General features: G+C 45.7%; 1 protein-coding gene across 2 annotated transcripts in view; it reads left to right on the top strand.

The window, feature by feature from the left end:
- Positions 1–22,213, top strand: part of ZDHHC2 (zinc finger DHHC-type containing 2) — a 355,423-nt gene that overhangs the window by 265,939 nt on the left and 67,271 nt on the right. For both annotated transcript variants that reach the window (XR_003854336.1, XM_029587150.1), the window contains exon 11: positions 9,875–9,987. Coding sequence is in view for 1 of the 2 variants with exons in the window: in XM_029587150.1 (XP_029443010.1) it covers positions 9,875–9,987 (113 nt within the window). In the remaining variant the exon portion in view is untranslated. The remainder of the gene's footprint in view (positions 1–9,874; positions 9,988–22,213) is intronic.

Genomic DNA, 22,213 nt, shown 5'->3' with positions numbered 1-22,213 from the left:
TAGTTGTTTGGGTATTAGAGGGTGAGGGAGCAGAGGCATTATTGTTAGTTGCTTGGGTTTTAGATGGAGTGGACGGAGCAAGGAAGCGTGACATCATTTTCTGTATTTTATTGTTGAAATATTGGGCGAGATTTTCACAGTTGGCCTTGTCATCCGTGTCAGGGGTGGGGGTAGGGGAAGTTTTAGTTAAGTTTGACACATATTCAAAAAGGGCTCGAGCATTAAATTGGAGTTGATGAATTCTTTGGGAGTAAAAATCTCTTTTGGTTTTGTCTATGGCTTCTCGGTAGGCGTGGAGGTAGAATCTGAACTTTGCCAGTTGGGCAGGTGCAGGATCTTTACGCCAGCTTTTTTCTAGTATACGTAGGTTGTATTTCATGGATTTGAGCTCCGACGTATACCAGGGTTTCTTTTTGTTATTTGCTGGGTTGATTTCTCGAGATTGTGTAGGGCAGACGTTGTTGGCAACAGTGCTGGTTAGTTGAGACCATGAAGAGATAGCAGACTCAGAGTTGGTCAGGTCAAGTTTATTAAGTTCTTTAGTAAGGGCTGCGATGAGCTCTTCAGTTTTGCAAGGTCTACGGAAGTGAATGGTTTTTTAGGGCAAGTGGGATTGCAAGTACTTTTAGTGGTGGAAGTGGTTTCGATACGGAAGTGATCGCACCAGGGGATAGGATTGCATGTGGGGGGGGGGGGGGGGGGGGTCTGGTAGGATCAAGGTGTTGGTAATGATGAGATCAAGGATGTGGCCTGCCTTATGTGTAGGACTGGTAATTATCTGCTTGAAGCCAAGGGCATTCATCGATCCAAGAAGGGAATCGCAGGAGGATGATAAGGGTACTGAGTCCACATGGAGATTAAAATCCCCAAGGATGATTGTAGGTGAGTTTATGTCTATGTTTTTTGGTAACATATTTAATCATGGGGGATGGGTTATTATCGAGGAGCCCTGGGGGAGCGTATATTAAGCAGATTTGGAGGTTGGGTGATTTAAATAGTCCAATTTCCAATTTCTGAGAGGGGGAGATCGGTTGCCAAGTTAATCTAAAGCTCTTTTGTGCAGCTAGAAGGAGGCCTCCTCCTCATTTCCTGGGTCTAGGGATGAAGATGATGTCATATAGGTCAGTTGGAAGTTGGTATAGTAAGACAGAATCAGAGTCCTTTAGCCATGTCTCAGTAATAGCACAGATGTCAGGACTATCATCAGTGAGAATGTCATTGAGTAATACTGTTTTTTTTGACGATTGTGCATTTAAGAGGAGAATTGTGAAGGTGGTAAGGCCAATTAGTTGAGTGAGGGTGGTGATCATGATGGGGAGCAGTGATCTGTGGTGATCAAAGGGGGTTATGGCCTATGGGGGATGAGCTTTAGGAGTATAGTGCTTGAGAGTGGGAATGGAGTGAGAATGCATGGTTAGGGGGTGGAGAAGTTTCACCAGAGGGGGCAATGGAGGGGGAGAATTCGTGGGCCAGGGGGAACCAAGATGGCCGCCGCATCGTGAGCACAAGAATCTTTCTCCTCCGTTTCTCCTCACAATTTTTCCTAAAACTTTCTGCCAAGTAAACTTAAAATTTCATGCCTCATTCGAAAAGAAAGGCAAGGATTCGAGAGATCCTTACCTCTACTCCTGAAACTGCAATTCGGCAAACTTGTTTAGAGGAAGCTTTTTGTGCGGCACAACAAACACCGGTGAGCTTGGCTGCTGGCGTCTTAGATGGAAAGCGGCCGTCGGACGTCCTAGCCGAAGAAATATCCTTAAGCCCCGGAGCCCCAGCAGTGCCCTCTTTGTCATATAGACCCCAGTCTCCTGGGGGGACGGAACAGCAGACAGCTCCATCGCGTACCTCCGAGGTTGCTCAGAGAGGACATGAGGAATTTTCAGTGTCCTCGGTGAGCCAGGAAGAACAAGGCTCCAGAGACAACATGGAGGATTTGTGGCAGGAGAGTCCAGACAAGAGGGCCCCCATGGCGATAAGAGGTGAGGAGACCAGGATTCATGTGGAGTTGAGCACAGATCTGGTAATGCCGGAAAAAATAACTCTCACTGAAATTTGGAAAGTGCTTTCAAAAATGAATACTGCTATGAACGAACTGACTAAAGCTGTTAATAACAATATGAATAAAACTCAAAATCTGGAAATAAGAGTACAGGCAGTTGAGAAAACTTTAAAAAATGCAGAAACAGAGATAAAGGGGATAAAAGAGGTTCAAACTAACTTTATTAAGTCTGAAAATATGCTGAATAATAGGATGGACTTCTTAGAAAATGAAGTAAGGAAAAATAACTTAAGATTTCTTTTTTTTCCTAAAACAAAATGGGCAAATGCGAAAGATCTTCTTAAAAGTTACTTTATAAATATACTGGGATTGTCTGAGAATGCTATTCCAGAATTTTCAAAAATCTATTATCTTCCTGGGAAAGAAGATATAAAGCAGCAAGAAGACCGGGATAACACTGTATACGATAACCTTACAGATTTTCTGGAGAAATCCTATGAGGCCAAAATTGAAGTGAGAGCAACTTTGTTTGTGACTTTTCTTCTCCTTTCTGATAAAGAAAATATATTGAGATTATCCTTTAGAAAACATCAATCTTCCTTTTATGGGTCTCAAGTGAGAGTGTTCCCCGACATTACAAAAAGAACACAGGAAAAAAGGAAGTTATTTCTTCAGATGAAAGATGAAGTCCTCTCTCGAGGAGCTAAATATTTCCTCCGTTTTCCCTCTAGATGTCTTTTGGTTCATCAAAATGATAGATATATTTTTTCGGACCCTCAACAGCTACGTCTATACCTGGACTCACATTCTTAATGTCTCCATGTGGATCTAGGGCATTGAAGGAAAGTAAATGTTGTGCTAGATAAAACTGCCATTTCCTTAATTTTTTCTTATGAACCGCTTTATATGGTTCCCCATTTGTTCTTATAAAAAAATAAATGTTTATTTCTTAATATGTAGAATTGGAAGGAATATCACTCCTGTAATATTTGATTTAAACTTAAATTCAGTTCTTTGTATTGTTAAGATAGGAGAAGTAGATACCTCCTGTACCAATATTATTTTTCTGTTTTTCTTTTAAAGTTGTTGTCATTATATGATAATGGAAATTCAAATAAAAATAAAATTTAAAAAAAAAAAAAGAATTCGTGGGCCAGTGATAAAGGGAAGAGTTACTGGCATGTAGGGGTGGGGAGGAGGGAAGTGGCCGGTGATGGGTGGGGGAAAGCGGGAGCAGGTGCAGGAGGGTGGGAGGGTATTGCAAGGTTGGAGCAATAAACTGAGTCACTAGATAGTCGACTAGATTATAGAAGCAATATAAGATATGCTGGTTGGTAGGTGGTAGGCCAGAATTGTAGAAGCAATAAGGTCATACAATGGTGGTAGGTAAAATTAAGAGTGCAATAGAATGGAACCCTGGGTAGTCGGCAGAAGTTACAGGAGAAATAGGGAAACACTAGGAGGTAGGTAAAGTGGGAGGAGAGATTGCACAACGCAGAGGAGTAGAGCTTTAAATAGCGGTGTGGTGGGAGGAGGGAGTACAAGGGGTGGCGGGGGGGGGGGAAGAGGGGTTTGTAATGGCATTAAGGGTCAGCGCTAAGGGGCATCCCAAGGGGCAAGCTCCTTGGTTGTGCTCCTTCGGCATGTGACATCCGGCGCGTGGCACCTACAGCTAGACGGGGCGGCCTTTAAAAGAGCTGTCCCTTGGCGCTTCCCTGACGTGGAGGTACACGGAGTCCAGGGCAGGCGTGGGCCAGTCGGTGCAGTGGGGGTCCATCGAGGTTGCTGCGGTGTCGGTCAGGTCGGCTCCTCGTGGTCGCGGTGGGGAGCATGGGCCGGACGGAGACGGACAGAGACCTCAGGAGCACTCAGGTGCACGTGGAGCGGGCTTGGCACACGAAGAGGGAGGAATCTGCTCACCCGGGTCCTATAAACGAGCTGTCCCTCGGCGCTTCGCTGACGTGGAGGTATGCGGAGTCCAAGGCAGGCTTCCCTCCTGGGCAGTAGGCCTTGGGGAGATATCCTCGGTGCGAAAGGACAATGCATCACCTGGAGAGCAGGTCCTTGCTACAGGATCCTTTCCTGCTGCACCAGGTTGATGCTCTCCAATCATGAGACCTTCTTCCTCCAAGGCAGCACCAGGGCTGCCAGTCTGAAGTTGGGACTTGGCTACTATGTCCCTGAAGGTCTCATCTATATACCTCTCTGTCTGCCTCAGCTCCTCCAGGTCTGCCATTCTAGCCTCCAAAGATCGGACTCGTTCTTTGAGAGCCAGGAGCTCTTTGCATTGCATGCACATGTACAACTTCTCATCAGCAGGTAAAAAATCATCCATGTGACACTCGATGCAAAAGACTGGAAAGCCCCCCTCTTGCTGCTGGGCTGCTGCCTTCATCTCAATTTTGTTCAGTTCCTAGTTAAGTTTTAGGTTGCTATGGGAGTAGGAATGTGTCTAATTAACGTCCTTTAAATGTATTAGTGAATTCACTATGTGTCTGGTAGTGGCCTACAAGGGACTGATCAAACTCTCAATAAAGTTTTTGTTGGTTTTTTTTTGTTGTTTTTGTTTTTTGTGAAAGTGATGAGCTAGGGGGTGTGGGTGGTCAAGGGGTGGGAAGGTTGGGGAATCCAAACAGTCTAACTTCATTTAGTCAGCCAGAGTGACTCACTGCTCTCTTGATTATCAAATGTTGGTACTTAATCAAACCAAATCACACTACCTCAACACCTTTCCAAGGTGAGTAACTGAAATGAACTTTTCAACCTTTTTACTTAGGTATACACTGCTCCTAGCTTATTTCTAGCTTCTGGCTACTTTTTTTTTTTTTAATACAAACATTCAGTTCTGCTTACTAGTTGCCTTACAGACTTTTAAAAATAAGCACACTAACTACTGCTTACTAGCTGCCTTACTGACTGACCATTTAAAAATACAAACAGTCTAACTTGTTTATTCGCTGCCTTACTGACTATTAAAAGCACAAACACACTAAATAATATTCCCAAATAGTTAACTTTGCCCCAGTACTTTTGAAAAAGACAATGTCCCAAGCAAAAATTTACTGATTCCTTTCAGCCACCAGCAAGGTGATCCTCTCAATGCTCACCCGGGTTCTTTAAATGAGCCGTCCTTTGGCACTTCGCTGACGTGGAGGTAGGCGGAGTCCGGGGCAAGCTCAGGCCGGTCAGCGCAGTGGGGGTCCATCAAGGTTGCTGCAGCGTCAGTCGGGTCGGCTCCTCGTGGTCGAGGTGGGGAGCACGGGCCGGCCGGAGACCTCAGGAGCGCTCGGGTGCACTCCTGTTGTTCAGCACCCCTGAAGCAGCCTTGGTTGTGAGGCAAAACTTGGACCCTTGTTGGGATATTATTGGACGGTGTATGAGAATTTGGAAGCTTACAACAAAAAAAGTGAATGAGTTTGGGAAATTCATATTGGGAGATTTGGATACAGTCCAATATAAAAATAGTTTCTTTTGGACCAAAACATCTGAAACATATTGTGAGAGTGGAGGAAGAACACAAGAACTTTGTTGTTTCTTACCATGATGAGGTTTTAAGAATTGGTAGTTGGATGTTATGTATGGGTATGCATGGTTCCAATATAATTGAGAGAGAATGAGCTGAATGTGTGGGTTTTTAATTTTAAATATGAAATGTGATTATGGTGCATGATATTTGATATGAGTGTACATATTACATTTATGAAAAGATGTCTTGTAAGAATTTTTGAAAGGATATTTGTATAACATATTAAATTAAAAGTTTGTGATAAATATTGTAAAATATTTTTGTATTGTTTCTCCCATGTTTCAATGTCAACAAAATACTGTTTTTTGAGTAATATATAAAGGGCTAGATTTTAAAAGCCCTGTTCCGGCATGCCTATTTTGCATAGGCCACTGGCACGCGCAAAGCACCGGGACGCGCGTAAGTCCCGGGGCTTTGTAAAAGGGGCGGGAGGGGGCGTTGCGGCAGCCCGGGGGCATGTCCTGGGGGGCGTGTCTGGGGTCAGGGGGGCGGTCCGGGGTGGGTCCGGGGGCGTGGTGATGGTTCAGGGGCAGGCCGGTAGGACGGTCCCGAGTCCACCGGCACTGCGGCCTGTGCCGTGGGATGCTAAGGTGGCGCGAGCAAGTTACGCCTGCTTCCAGCAGGCGTAACTTGCACAACAAAAGGTAGGGAAGGATTTAGATAGGGCTGGGGGGTGGGGTAGATAGGGGAAGGGAGGGGAAGGTGGGGGGATGCGGAAGGAAAGTTCCCTCCGAGGCCGCTCCGATTTCGGAGCGGCCTCGGAGGGAACGGAGGCAGGCTGCGCGACTCGGTGCGCGCAGGCTGCCGATTTTGCGCAGCCTTGCACGCGCCAACCCCGGATTTTATAAGATATACGCGGCTACGCACGTATCTTATAAAATCCAGTGTACTTTTGTTCGCGCCAGTGGCGCGAGTGTGCTTTTAAGATCTACCTCAGCGACTTTATCTGTGCCACTTGCTCCTATCTTTTTTATACTATATTATCATTATGGGGAAGGGCTTTGGTTTAAAGTGGTCAGAATCAGGTTTGTGAAGGGGAGGCACTCGTATTTAATGTCCAGCGGGTGGTGTCATCTATGGAGCTTAGTAAATGGAAGTGCATTTCATTATTGCTCCTAAGCCTCGATGCAGAAAAGGCATTCAATCATATGAATTGGCTTTTCTTGTTTGCAGTGTTAAAGAAAATGGGATTTTTGGGTTATTTTTTGCAGGTTGTTAAGACGCTATCTAATAACCTAGTTGCATCAGTTCTGATCAATGGCACTCAGTCTGAAAGGTTTCCTCTAACTAGAGGTACAAGGCCAGGCTGCCCTCTATCACCTCTCCTTTTCCTTGTTTCTTTGGAAATGTTACTTCAAAAGATTAGAGAAAATATGTCCATTCCTGGAATATTTTTCAACTGTTCAGGGGGCCACTCATTCAAGGTGACAGCTTTTGCTGACGACATACTTGTACACATTAGTGAGCCAAAGTCTTCTCTTCCTTTGCTCATTCAAGAGGTCTCAGATTATAGGACACTGATGGGTCTGAAACTAAACTTAGACAAGTCTAAGGCATTACCTATGCAAGACGCCAGGATAACTATGTGTGGAGCTAACTTTCCAGTGCATTGGGCCGGCAATTCTTTTAAATATCTGGGGATCCAATTACACTGTGATTCCACTAAATTAAAACAGATCAACTATCGACTGCTCCTTCACTATACTAAGCATAGCCTACAGACTTGGATGGACTACCTGCTATCTCTTTCTGGTAGAATTGCCCTCTTTCAAATGATATTAATGCCAAAGTGGCTCTATCTTTACAAAACAGAAAGTGTTGAATGTGGAGAAACTGATAAGTAAATTTCTCTGGTGCTTGAAAAAGCTAGCATTGTTCTATAAATTGATGCAGAAATGGAAGTATGGGGGTCTAGGCCTCGCCAATTTGTGTTTCTATAATATGCCATGCAACTCACGCCATTTAGGGGAATTGGTTGATGGGCTCGACATTCTTTAGATATTAAAGAGGCATTGGTAGCACCGAGGGACCTATGTTTTAGATTGCATATCACTAGAGGGTTCTTTCCACCACAAGCGAAGGAAAGATCTCTCATTTTACTAGTATGGTCAACATGGAGATGGGTTTTGCTCCAGGGATCCACAACCCAGGGTAACAGAGTGTTTGCTCCAGGGATCCACAACTCAATCTTTAGGCAATGGGTAGCAAAGGGGATATGTATTTTGGCATATCTCTTGAGTGAGGATGCAACTATTTCCTCTTTCCCGCATTTGCAGGTCACTTATGAAATAGACAATAAACATTTTTTTACATATCTTCAAATTTGGCATTACATGATGTCCATAGATTTGCAGGTTCTGACTCGGGCGTTTCATTTCAAAGTGTCAACAGATTTTTGAATAGGAGGATCCTAGTAGGCACTCTATTTCTTATCTTTACCAAAAACTGATGCAGAAGTCACCACCTATAATCTTTGATAACATAATAGAGGGTTGGTCTCAAGAATTAGGAACCACCTTTTCTAATGATGCTTATATTAAATTTATCACCAGGGCTTGCTTAATTACTACTAATGTAGGCCTCCGCGAGACCCAGTTTAAATTCCTGATGCGAGCTTATATCTCACCTGTGAGAGCTGTAAAAATGAAAATTGCACAATCTGATAAATGCCTTAAATGTACGTCTGCTAGGGGCACTCTGGGACACCATTTCTGGAGTTCCAGTTTACAGAAATTCTGGGGCGCTGTCCAACTCAGGAGGTTAAAGGGGTTACTCTCCCATTCGAAGCATGGGCCTTTTTGTTTGATGATTTACATGGTATTGCATTTGCTAACAGCAGTCTTAAACTCTGGGTGCATAAAACGCTTCTCTTAGCAAAAAAGCTCATTCTTCATAATTAACTTTTATCTGAGATACCTACACTTACCCAGTTGAAGATAGCTTTACTTCATCTGTGCGCCATGGAATTTCTTATTGAGAAAATCGATCTGTCTCTCAAGCGAAAATAGTTTTTGAAAATATGGGATCTATATCTACAAACTGCGCCTCACAGAACTGAGAGTTTTTATTTAAATAGTCTTTAGGGACAGATGCTTATTTCTGTTGGCTGTTACAAATTTTGGCTTATTTCATTTCTGATCACCACTGATTTCTCTGCCTATGTTCGGGGTTTTTGGGTGGGTTACAATTTGGGGTGGGGTTATAACCGTAGCTGGTTAAATAGCTGTTTGCTTGTTTGTTTGCATATGGAATTATTGTTGTTCTGTCAGTGTCTGAAGGTGTACAGAACAACTGCCCTCTTCAAATCCTTTTATCACTGTTATGCCTTTGAATGTGTTAAACTTTAATAAAAAGATTTGAAACATAAAGTGGCCAAAATCATGTTTGTTCCTAATTGGGTCTGTAGTCTTTAAAAGAAAAAAAATGTCATTCAAGCCTGGCGACTTGATTCCTAGCCCCTACTCTATGGAAAAAAAAAACATGCCCTACCAGATTCAGCACCCCTCCAAACATCTCCAAATTATTAAAAAATAAAAGTATGACAGGATGGTGTTGACTTCTCTGCCATGATTAGGCAAACTATTAAATGAATGCACCCTTTCTGTCCCCATTCCCTATCTCTATTCCAACCCTAACCCTCCCAACCTCTCCAGTACCTTTGTTAACCCCTTTCTGTGCCGCTATCGCAGTACATTGTGATCCTAGCAGTTTCTAACATTGCTCTGATAGCAGCACTGAAAGTGTAAGCTACCAGCATTGCTGTCAGAAGGGAGGTGGCATTGATTTAAGAGTTTACCTAACTGGAGTTGGAGGCAAGGCAAGTGCCAACCTGTCATACTTTTATTTTTATATAATTCTAGGAGGGGTTTGAGGGAAGGGGCTTGGCCTGGCATAGCTCTTTTTTTTTACATAAATTGGGGCTACAAATTAGGCTGCCAGGCCTGCGTGTCCCTTTTTTTTTTTTTTTTTTTTTTTTTAAGAGGCCATGTCTTCTTAACCCGCTAGTTAAGGCTAAAGTTATCCAACTAGATTTAAATCTAATTAGTGATACTTAAAGATAGCCAGTTAGGTTTAAATTCATCTGATTAAAATTTGCTGGATTACTTTATTCAGGGATATTCAGTGGAACTTTATTCCACTGAATATCTAGGATAACTTATCCAATTAACTTTAGTCATATAAGTTAGCCGTTATAGGCTTTTTTAAATATTGGCCTCGTAAAGTCCTGTTTTCATAAATATTTTTCTTCTGTTTGTTGTCACTTCTCAAGTAGAGCCCTTACAACAAGAGATGTCTAAGATACAATTATTAGTTTTAAATTTATATTCTGATCTTATTTAATTACACAGTATTGAAGGTCACTCTTTTCCTGCAAAGCCTTTACGAGAATCCCAGAGCCATCTTCTTACTGATAGCCAATCTTGGACCGAAACAAATGGAAATAATGAAAAAGACACACTTGGTAAGACAAACATTGATTTGCATTACAACCTATGATATAAGACTTGAAAAGACATACATTTCATGATTAAGTTTAAGGATTATATTTTTTCTTAAACTGTTTGCTTCAGAATTGCCCAGGAGTTGATAAATACAGAGAGCTCAAATCACCCCTTTCACTTGATGAATACTGTTGGAATATCAGGTTCTCTTGAATATCTACTGTTTTATTTATATATAAAATTTATGAATCACTTTCCAGATTCTACTGTTGTAGAAAAAGTTCTCCATGGATAGGCAGAAAAGTAATTCCTAAATATAGGTGGCATATCCAACAACACCAAGATGCTGTTGGTGCCCTAGCTGCAGTTAGAAACGTTTTCAAGGCTTTTCTACACATGTATGGGTGCATACTATGAGGCACCCTCAGTCTCTTCTATTCTGTGGGCAAGTTAAATGTGTCCCACTTTAATTTTGTTTTGCTCCCAAAACTACCTCAGAAACCAGTCTCCTTGGATTTTGGAGATTTTGATTTAATTACTTGCCCATTTCTCTATCCATCCATCTCTTCTTCTGGTCCATTGCAGGTTACTCCCATATTTCTGTTAAGGGAAGTAACTATCCCTCTGTGCATTTATCCCCATAAGAACATAAGGCTTGCCATACTGGGTCAGACCAAGGGTCCATCAAGCCCAGTATCCTGTTTCTAACCGTGGCCAAGCCAAGTCACAAGTAACTGGCAGGATCCCAAGTAGTAGATAGATTCCAAGCTGCTTATTCCAAGAATAAGCAGTGGATTTCTGCAACTCTTCCTTAATAAAGGTTAATAGACTTTTCCTCCAGGAACTTGTCCAAACCTTTTTTAAAGGCAGCTATACTAATGGCTTTCACCACATCCTCTGGCAATGAATTCCAGAGCTTAATTATGTGTTGAGTAAAAAAATATTTTCTCCTCTTAGTTTTAAATGTATTACCCAGTAACTTCATTGTGTGTCCCCTGGTCTTTGTACTTTTTGAAAGAGTAAACAATTGATTAATATTTACTCATTCCATTCCACTCAACATTTTATAGACCTCTATCATGTCTCCCCTCGGCCGTCTCTTCTCCAAGCTGAAGAGTCCTAACCTATTTAGCCTTTCTTCATAGGGGAATTGTTCTATCCCCTTTATCAACTTGGTCACCCTTCTCTGTACCTTTTCTAATTCTGCTATATCTTTCTTGAGATGTGGTGACCAGAACTGAACACAATACTCAAGATGAGGTTGCACCATGGAGCGATACAGGGCCATTATGATATTATATGTTTTATTCTCCATTCCTTTCATAATAATCCCTAGCATTATATTTGCTTTCTTTGCTGCCGTATACTGAGCAGAAGATTTCAACGCATTTTCAACGATGACACCTAGATCCTTTTCCTGAGTGGTGACTCCTAATGTGGAACCTTGTATTTTGTAGCTATAATTTGGGTTTTTCTTCCCTAAGTGCATCACTTTGCACTTGTCTACATTACATTTAATTTGCCATTTGCATGCCCAGTCTCCCAGTTTTGCAATGTCCTCTTGCAATTTCTCATAATCCTCTTGTTATTTAAGAACTCTGAATAATTTTGTATCATCAGCAAATTTGATTACCTCACTTGTTGTACCCATTTCCAGGTCATTTGTAAATATATTAAAAAAGCATTGGTCCCAGAACAGATCCCTGGGGCACTCCACTATTCACATTTGTCCATTGGGAAAATTTGCCATTTAGTCCTTCTCTCTGTTTTCTATCTTTTAACCAGTTGGCAATTCACAATAGGACACTGCCACCTATCCCATGACTTTCTAATTTCCTAAGACATCTCTCATGAGGGACTTTGTCAAATGCTTTCTAGAAATCCATATTTACTTTATCAACTGGTTCACCTTTATCTACATGTTTATTTACGCCTTCAAAAAATTGTAGCAAATTTGTGAGGCAAGACGTCCCTTGACTAAATCCATGTTGACTTTGTCCCATAAAACTATGCTTATCTATGGGGTAGATTTGTAAAAACTGTGCGATCGCGTACTTTTGTTTGCGCAGCAGGCGCAAACAAAAGTACGCTGGATTTTATAAGATACGCGCGTAGCCGTGCGTATCTTCTAAAATCCTGGATCGGCGCGCGCAAGGCTGCCGATTTTGGGCAGCCGGCGCGCGCCGAGCCGCGCAGCCTGCCTCCGTTCCCTCCGAGGCCGCTCCAAAATCGGAGCGGCCTCGGAGGGAACTCTCTTTCGCCCTCCCCTCACCTTCCCCTCCCTTCCTCTACCTAACCCACCCCCACCCGGCCCTATCTAAACCCCCCCCCCCCACCTTTATCCATGGATTTACGCCTCCCGGAGGGAGATGTAAATCCACGCGCGCCAGCGGGCTGCTGGCGCGCCGAGACCCAACCCGGGGGTGGTTCCGGAGAGCGCGGCCACGCCCCAAAACGCCCCCGGGCTGGCACCACGCCCCGGGCCCGCCCCCCATACGCCGTGCCACACCCCCAAACGTGGCGTCACTCGGCGACGCTCCAGACACGCCCCCGACACGCCCCTTTTCAGAAACCCCGGGACTTACGCGAGTCCCGGAGTTCTGCGCGCGCCGGCGGCCTATGGAAAATAGGCGCGCCAGCAAGCAGGGCTTTTAAAATCCGCCCATATATGTTCAACTGTTTTGTTCTTTATGATAGTTTCTACCATTTTGCCTGGCATAGACAGACTCACTGGTCTGTAATTTCCTGGCACACCCCTTGATCCCCTTTTAAAAATTGGCATTACATTGGCAACCTTCCAGTCTTCAGGTACCATAGATTATGTTATTGATAGTTTAGAAATTTCCAATAGCAGGTCCGCAATTTCATTTCTCAGTTCTTTCAGCACTCTGGTCCAGGTGATTTGCTACTCTTTAGTTTGTCAGTTTACCCTAATACATCTTCCAGGTTTACTGAGATTTGTTTCAGTTCCTCTGAATCATCTCCTTTCAATATTATTTCTGGCATGGGTATATATCTAATAATACACAAAAAGAGCACTCTATGGATCCTATAGATCAAAATAGTAAGCATGGAACAGCATCTATGCTGCCTTTCTTGAGCCACATTTAAAAAGCAAAAGTAAGAGGTGCCTTTTGTTTACTATATATGGGTATATATCTTACATCTTCCTCAGTGAATGCTGAAGCAAACCTTATGATACCTAAAAAATTCAGCTAGTAATATTTTTTAGCTTTCTTGAAAATTCAGATAATGTTGTTTGATTTTGCTTATGGACTTAGCCATAGAATCAGTCCTGTGCTTTTTCCCTTATGTCTGCATATCAGTACCCCAGACTGTAGAAGTCGGGGCCCCTCTTGGTTGTTGTCTAAATCCAGTTACCCTATTCAATCTGCCAATGAAGCAGGGAGCAATGTTTCAGTTGCATTTAAAGCATCAAGGCTTATTGGTTAAGGGTAGTAATCTCCATGCCTTCGGCTAAGGGTAGTAACTGCCACACCATCAAATTACCTGTTCTGTTTGTGGCATCGTGTGGACCCTTAGTCGCTGTGGAGATGACTCCTCCCACGGGGAGGGGCCCCGTGGGGAACCACAGTGATAGGCTAAACTCAGAGAGCAGACATGTAGTAGATGGAAAGCTTTATTGTACTGCTGCAGGTAGATGGTATGAAGCAGGAAGGCAAGGCACTGAAGTCCGCAAAGTGCCAATATGTTCAGTCTCAGATGTAGAAATCTCACCCAGATGTTCAAGATAGGTGGGAACCCGCAGTGCGGGTATGGCCGAGCCTGGTGGGTAGAGCTGAAGCACCGGATCGTAGAGTTACTCACAGAAGTATAGTGCAGGTGTCTTTCTGGCAGTAGAGATGGTAGGACCGAAGTTCCGTGGTGCAGGATACACAGACTGATAGGCCCTCGAGGAGCGAGTACCTGGTAGTCCAGGAGATCCTGAATAAAAATAGAAGAGAGAGAGAGACCCTCGAGGAGCAGTTGTCTAGTTAGTAGAAACCCCGAAGGGTAGTTGGAAGCGAGAGGCCCCAGAGGAGCAGGTGCCTAGAGCTTCGTAAGGAGCGAGATCCCCGGAGGGTAGCGAGGCATCTAAGCGTGCAGCTTAGAGTGGTCAGAGTAGCTTAAACCGAAGTCCTTGCTAACTGAATGATGGTAGTGAAGTGGAGGCTTTAAATACCCGAAGGTATTGATGTCATGCGGTGGGGACGCCCCGAGGTTCCCGCCATGGCATGTATTTGAGTGTAGGCAACGTGTGCGCGCGCATCCTAGGAAGCCATGGGAATGAGCATGGTGGACTGGGACACCCATGCTGAGCTGGAGACGCTAAGGCCCTCAGCATCGGAGGCAGCCATCTTGCCCAAGGAGGAGGAAAAGGGAAGAAAAGAGGTAAGGCAGAGCAGTCGCAGCCATCTGCGACCGACGGACGCAACATTACCCCATGCATTCTTTCTTCATTTCCTTTCAGACTTGGCCTTAAAAGTAGCCCTGTGTTTTTTCCCTTATGTTTGTTTATCTGTATCCCAGACCATAGAAGTTAGGGCCCTCAGTTGTTGTCTGAATCCATTTCCTTTTTTCCCCCCTGCCGTCTAAGTAGGGAGAATCTATTAAGGATAGTAACTGCTGCACCAGCAAGTTAACCTCCCCCCCCTCGCATGCTTTTCTTCATTTCCGTCTTCTAGCCATCTAAGCAGGGAACAATGTTGCAGTTGCATTTATAGCATCAAAGCTTAATGATTAAGGGTAGTAATCTTCACACCTTCTGCTAAGAGTAGTTCTCACAGGACAAGCAGGATGGTTGTCCTCACAAATGGGTGACATCGAGGATGGAGCCCACCACGGAAAACTTCTGTCAAAGTTTAAACAGAACTTTGACTGGCCCCTACTGGGCATGCCCAGCAAGGCACTGACCCTGCAGCCAGCAGGGGTCTCCCTTCAGTCTTCTTTTTCCGCGCAGCAGCTGCCACGCGGTGAGTGATGAAGGAGCTCTCTTACCACGTTCCTGACAGGAATTCGGTTTTTTCTTTCCGAAGAAAAAATTTGCCCCTCAGGGGTCTCCCTTCGACAAATTTTTGTCACCTCCGCGAAAGCCGGTAAGTTTTTTGCCGATTTTTCATCGACTGCCGTCGATTTTGGCCCTAGAGGCCTGTTGGCACTTACCAATCCCGCGGCTAAATTTGGCCCTAGGCCATGGCGACGGGGGTTCCGTCGTTGTCCGGATTGCACCCGGACTATGTCAATCACAGATCCCATCGGGTCTGTGTTCTATGTTTGGGAAGTGAGCATGATGTCCTGACTTGCACTAAATGTGCCCTAATGACACCTAAGGGTCGTAAAGCCAGGATGGAGAAGATGGGGCTCCTCTTCCATGCACCCACCCCAACGCCATCGATAGCATCGACGTCATCGGAACCGGCACCGTCGAAGTTGCACCACCATCGTCAACCCTCCGGTGACCGTCCTCCACCGATGACTTCTCGGCCGTCGACTCCTGTCCCCTCCCCGGATGGGCGAGGAGATCGGAAGGATAAGCATCGCCATCGACGGCACAAGTCTCGGCCCGTCGAGGATCCACAACCATCGACCTCTGAACAGGCCGAGCCACCGACGAAAAAGCCTCGGTCAGACCTGGCACCGTCCACGTCTCGTTCGCAGGCACCGAGGAAACCCTCACCCTCCCGGGGTGCGGGGGCCGTGATCCCACCGGTTACGGTGGTACTTCCGGCCCTGCCTCAGCCTCCCTCTCCCGTCGAGCCGGGTATGGTTACCCCTGGTCTCCGGGCAGAACTGGACCGGCTGGTCCAGGAGGCCATCGAGAATGCGATGCGAAGATTCCAGCCTCCACCGGCACCGCCTCGGCACCGATTCCGGCACCGCCTCAGGCACCGACCTCAGCACCGACTCTGCCACCGAGGAGGGAACCGACCACCGAGCCTCTAGTGGAAGCGTTGGCACCGATACTAAATCGTATGGAGGCACTCATGCGAGCCCTTCCATCGGTGATTCCAGTAGCACCGACTACACCATCATCTCCGGAAGGACATTCATCGACAGGAGAAACACCGTTCCGGATTCCCCCGTCCGGTGTCGTTCCATCGGTGCCTTCACATACCTTTCCACCGATTTATCCTTCGGCTCCATCGATTCCAAGATCGGCACCGATTCCATCGGTAGCCCCGAAGCCCTCGATGCCGTTCACAGTTCCGCTTGCAGCACCGATTCCATCGATGCCTTTGGATCCTCTACCAGGTCCTTCAGGACTGCAAGCCCTACATGATCCTTATGATACCTGGGGTGATGATACATCTTCAGATACAGATTTACCATCCCCACCATCTCCTACAGAGAGTAGAAAACGATCTCCTCCTGAAGATCTCTCCTTTATAAATTTTGTAAAGGAGATGTCAGAAATTGTGCCTTTTCAGCTGCAATCTGAGACCGATGACAGGCACCAAATGATGGAGCTGCTCCAATTTCTGGATGCCCCAAAAATTATCGCTTCCATCCCCATTCACCAGGTATTTCTGGATCTTTTAAAGAAAAACTGGGAATCACCTTCATCTGTGTCGCCAGTTAATAAAAAAGCTGACTCAACATACCTCGTTCAGTCAGCACCAGGATTTCAGAAGTCTCAACTGGATCATCGCTCTGTTGTAGTTGAGTCTGCGCAAAAGAAGGCCAAGCGCCTAAAACCACACTCTTCCACTCCCCCTATCAAGGACAACAAATTCCTTGATAGTGTGGGAAGGAAGTGTATCATGGGGCTATGTTGATATCTCGCATAGCTTCATACCAACTTTACATGACTCAATACAACAGAGCTATCCTTAAACAGATGCAGGACTACGCTGACACATTACCGGACCAATACCAGCCACAGCTTCAAGCCCTCCTTCACAAAGGATTTGAAGCTGGGAAGCACGAGATCAGAACGGCCTACGATATCTTCGATGCTTCCACGAAAGTCTCAGCTACTGCCATCTCAGCCAGACGTTGGGCTTGGTTAAAATCATCCAACCTTCGCCCAGAGGTCCAGGATCGTCTAGCCGATTTACCCTGCTTGGGGGACAATCTGTTCGGAGAACAGATTCAACAGATTGTGGCGGAATTGAAGGATCACCACGAGACGTTGAAACAACTTTCGTCTGTTCCATCTGAGGTATCCTCCAAACCACCACCTAAGAAGGACTCTAAAAAGTCATTCTTTCGGCCACGTCGTTATTACCCTCCGTCGACTAGGCCTCGTCCGGCTCGATCCTCCACCAGACCTCAGCTACGCCAACCTCGGAAACAAAGACCTGCTGTAGCCCCACCTCCCGGGCCTGCGGCAGGCCTTTGACTTCCCGACACGGAGCACATGCCATATCCCACTCCCCCACATCCCTGTGGGGGGTCGTCTGTGCCACTTTTTACAGCATTGGATACGGATTACCTCAGACCAGTGGGTGCTGGCAATTATCGCACAGGGTTACCACCTCAATTTCATAACTCTTCCGACAGACTCCCCGCCTCTTCAAGCGTGGAGTCTATCCAGCCACTTCACTCAATTACAACAGGAAGTATCCCTCCTTTTGCAATCAAATGCTATAGAACCTGTCCCTCCCTCTCAACGAGGCAAGGGATTTTACTCCAGGTACTTCCTAATTCCAAAAAAGTCAGGAGGGCTACGTCCAATTTTGGACCTTCGGGCCCTCAACAAGTACCTTCAAAAAGAAAAGTTCAAGATGGTAACCCTGGGCACGTTACTCCCTCTGCTGCAAAAAGGGGATTGGCTATGCTCCCTCGACCTCAAGGAAGCTTATACCCATATTGCGATAACACAATCCCATCGCAAATATCTGCGGTTTCTAGTAGGCCGCGACCATTATCAATACCGAGTACTGCCTTTCGGTCTGGCATCTGCTCCACGAGTCTTCACCAAATGCCTCGTAGTTGTAGCAGCATTCCTCAGGAAGGAAGGTGTCCACGTATACCCCTATCTGGACGATTGGCTAATCAGGGCCTCCACCCCTCAGATTGCCCGGTCCTCCCTACAATTGACAATCAACACACTCCTTTCCTTAGGGTTTCTTGTCAATTACGAGAAATCTTGCTTCGTCCCATCTCAAACCTTATCTTTCATTGGGGCAGACTTGGACACCTTACAGGCAAAGGCCTACCTTCCGCTTCAACGGGTCCAAACTCTCATGTCCCTAGCTCACCAGCTCCAGTCTCAAGACACGGCCACGGCTCGCCAGTTCCTCATTCTCCTAGGACACATGGCATCCTCGGTTCAAGTCACTCCCATGACCCGACTAGCCATGAGAGTAACACAATGGACTCTACGACACCAATGGATTCAAGCTTTTCAGCCTCTGTCCTCCATAGTCACAGTCACACAAGCGCTGCGCCTATCCTTAACCTGGTGGACGACTCAGGTCAACCTCCTTCAGGGCTTACCCTTTCTTCCACCGGATCCGCAAGTAATCCTAACCACCGACGCTTCTCACATCGGTTGGGGAGCCCATGTGGACAACTTTCAAACCCAAGGGTTATGGTCCAACGAGGAAGCCGAACACCAGATCAATTTCCTGGAACTTCGAGCAATCCGCTATGCGCTCCGCACTTTCAAAGATCATCTCTTTCATCAGATAATCTTAATCCAGACGGACAACCAAGTGGCCATGTGGTACATAAACAAGCAGGGAGGCACAGGCTCCTTCCTTCTGTGTCAGGAAGCTGCGCAGATCTGGGCGGAAGCCCTCTCCCACTCCATGTACCTCAGGGCCACTTACCTGCCGGGAGTAGACAATGTATTGGCAGACCGGCTGAGCCGTGTCTTCCGACCGCACGAGTGGTCACTCGATCCTCTGATAGCGACCTCTCTGTTTCACAAGTGGGGTTCTCCCCGCATAGACCTCTTTGCGTCCCCTCAGAACCACAAAGTGGACGATTACTGCTCTCTCATTCGGAGCCAGAACTCTCGGCCGAGGGATGCATTCTCCCTCAAGTGGACAACCGGTCTGCTCTACGCATTCCCCCCACTTCCTCTTGTGTCAAAGACTCTCGTGAAGCTACGCCAGGACGGAGGAACCATGATCCTGATAGCACCTTACTGGCCACGCCAAGTATGGTTTCCAATACTCCAGGATCTCTCCATCCGCAGGCACATTCCTCTGGGAAAGGACCCGCATCTGCTCACTCAAAACGACGGATGCCTCCTCCATCCCAACCTCCAAGCCTTGTCCCTGACGGCATGGATGTTGAAAGGTTAGTCCTTCAGCCTTTCAACCTTTCAGATTCCGTTTCTCGAGTCCTGATAGCTTCACGAAAGCCTTCCACAAGAAAGTCTTACTCATACAAATGGAAAAGGTACACATCATGGTGCACTTCTCAGTCCCTTGATCCCCTTTCCTGTCCAATTTCCAAATTCTTGGACTATTTATGGCATCTCTCTGAATCAGGTCTTAAAACCTCTTCCATTAGGATGCATGTCAGTGCGGTAGCCGCCTTCCATAAAGGTGTACAGGGTGTCCCTATTCAGTACAAACCCCTAGTAACACGTTTTCTTAAAGGCTTGCTCCATCTGAAGCCACCCTTACGGCCTCCGGCCCCATCCTGGGACCTTAATCTGGTTCTTGGTCGTCTAATGAAACCTCCTTTCGAACCTCTGCACTCCTGTGAGTTAAAGTATCTCACATGGAAAGTGTTATTCCTTTTGGCTATCACTTCAGCTCGCAGGGTTAGTGAATTACAGGCCCTAGTTACCTATCCGCCTTACACTAAACTCCTGCAGGACCGGGCGGTACTCCGCACTCACCCTAAATTTTTACCTAAGGTAGTTTCTGAGTTTCATATCAATCAATCCATAATACTACCTATCTTTTTTCCCAGGCCCCACTCCAACTCCGGGGAACAAACTCTGCATACCCTAGACTGTAAACGAGCTCTAGCTTTTTATCTAGACCATACAGTTGCTCACAGGAAGAGCACTCAATTATTTGTCTCTTTCCATCCTAACAAGTTAGGACAACCTGTGGGTAAGCAGGCTCTTTCCTCCTGGTTGGCGGACTCCATTGCTTTCTGCTATGAGCAAGCGGGCATTCCTTTTCAAGACCGTGTCAAAGCACACTCTGTGAGGGCCATGGCTACGTCAGTGGCACACCTTCGATCGGTGCCGCTTCCTGACATCTGCAGGGCTGCAACCTGGAGTTCTCTCCATACCTTTGCAGCCCACTATTGTTTGGACAAAGCTGGAAGACAGGACTCCATCTTCGGCCAATCTGTCTTGCGTAACCTTTTCCAACGTGATGTACCAACACCCTTCCACCTTCCCGGTAGGGTGCGGATGCCCTTTACCAAATTCCACCCCAGTTGTAGTGCCTGTTGCACGTCGTTGGGTGCATTTGGTGCAAGTCAGGACATCCTCAGCTCGGTACTCACCCATTGTGAGGACAACCATCCTGCTTGTCCTGTGAGAAAGCAAATGTTGCTTACCTGATGTAACAGGTGTTCTCACAGGACAGCAGGATGTTAGTCCTCACGAAACCCGCCCGCCACCCCGCGGTGTTGGGTTTGTTTTGTTTTTACTTTTTAGGCACTGCCTGTAGCTTTGAACATCAGACTGAAGGGAGACCCCTGCTGGCTGCAGGGTCAGTGCCTTGCTGGGCATGCCCAGTAGGGGCCAGTCAAAGTTCTGTTTAAACTTTGACAGAAGTTTTCCGTGGTGGGCTCCATCCTCGATGTCACCCATTTGTGAGGACTAACATCCTGCTGTCCTGTGAGAACACCTGTTACATCAGGTAAGCAACATTTGCTTTATCATCGAACCAGCAAGTTACCTCCGGTCTCCCAGCGTCTCATCTCCTCTTCCATCTTTTCCACTGGCTGCCTTCCCTAGTCTTTTCTCTTCCCTTTCTCTCTTCTGCCCTTTTTGTTTTCCCCAACTCACCCTCCTTCCCCCTTATCTGTGTTTCCATTTAGAACAGAATTTCAGTGCTTCATTAAAATAATACTTCTTATCAGAGTGAGGCAAACAGCCATAAGAGAGAGGAGCTCAGAAAACTGAACATTAAAGATTAATAATTTTTACAGACACAGCAACCAAAAAAAAACTGTCTGATGAAAACCAGACAGGTGACCAGCCTAGTCCAAAGAATTTTTACCTTCCTTATTTTTTCACTTGGATTTAGGACTGCCATGTTTCTTTCTCTGTTTCTGCCCAATAAACATACAACATTTCTAGACCCTTCTTCTCCAGTGTCAAAGTGAGAAGAGGGCAAAACATGGTTGCATAGGGTGACTTCTCCTAAGTGATAGCATTTGGACATTTTGATGCCCATTTTACCCCTATCTGGAAACCTGTATTAGAAGCATGACAGAAGAAAAAGGTTGTATGACCTATCTAGTCTGCCCATCTGCCCAACTAATTTAGGTTTACAATTCTCATCACTCCCTCAGAGATCCCCTGTATTTATCCCATGCTTCTTGAAGACAGATATCGTTTTTGTCTCCACCATCTTCACTGGGAGGCCGTTCCATGCATTCACTACTCTCTCTGTCAAGAAATATTTCCTAAAATTATTCCTCAGTCTACTCCCTTTCACCTGATCCCATGACCCCTCATTCAAGAGCCTCCTTTCTGAAAGAGGCTCAACTCTTGTGCAGGGAAATCTTTGAGATATTTAAAATTCTGTATCATATCTCCTCCCCTGTCTCATCTTTCCTTTAGGATATACATGTTTAGATCTTTCAGTTTGTCTCCATATACTTTAGAACAAAGACCACTGTAGGCAGTACCTGGTATAATAACATTGCTTCTGTCTGTGCCTGTTATTATATGGCCAGTGTCGTGGGAAGCCTAACACAGTGACTGCTGCAGGAGAAAGGAGATGGTTCTGGCCACATTTCCAGAGCCTTTCTTTTTAGTGCTTGTCTAAGAGAGTTACCGCTGTTCCCATAAAACTGTTCCAGGCTGCAGCCAAATGCTATCCTCCAGTTCTTTACCATTTTGTGCAATGGTCTGAGATATTTCTAACACTGTGCACAGGGTCATACTAAACAACGTGTGTTCTATTGAGTCCATGTGTTTTGAGGAATAAGGTTGGGTAGCTGAGATGTCTGACTCAGTGTCATTGAGACAGTGTATGAGCACAGGCATAGAAACATAGAAACATAGAAATGACAGCAGAAGACGACCTAAAAGCCTATCCAGTCTGCCCAGCAAGCTTTCACACTTATTTTTTTCTCATACTTATCTGTTAC

The sequence above is a fragment of the Rhinatrema bivittatum genome, chromosome 1 (genome assembly GCF_901001135.1).
Source record: "Rhinatrema bivittatum chromosome 1, aRhiBiv1.1, whole genome shotgun sequence".
Lineage (NCBI taxonomy): Eukaryota > Metazoa > Chordata > Amphibia > Gymnophiona > Rhinatrematidae > Rhinatrema > Rhinatrema bivittatum.
This window is presented reverse-complemented; position numbering and strand designations above follow the sequence as displayed.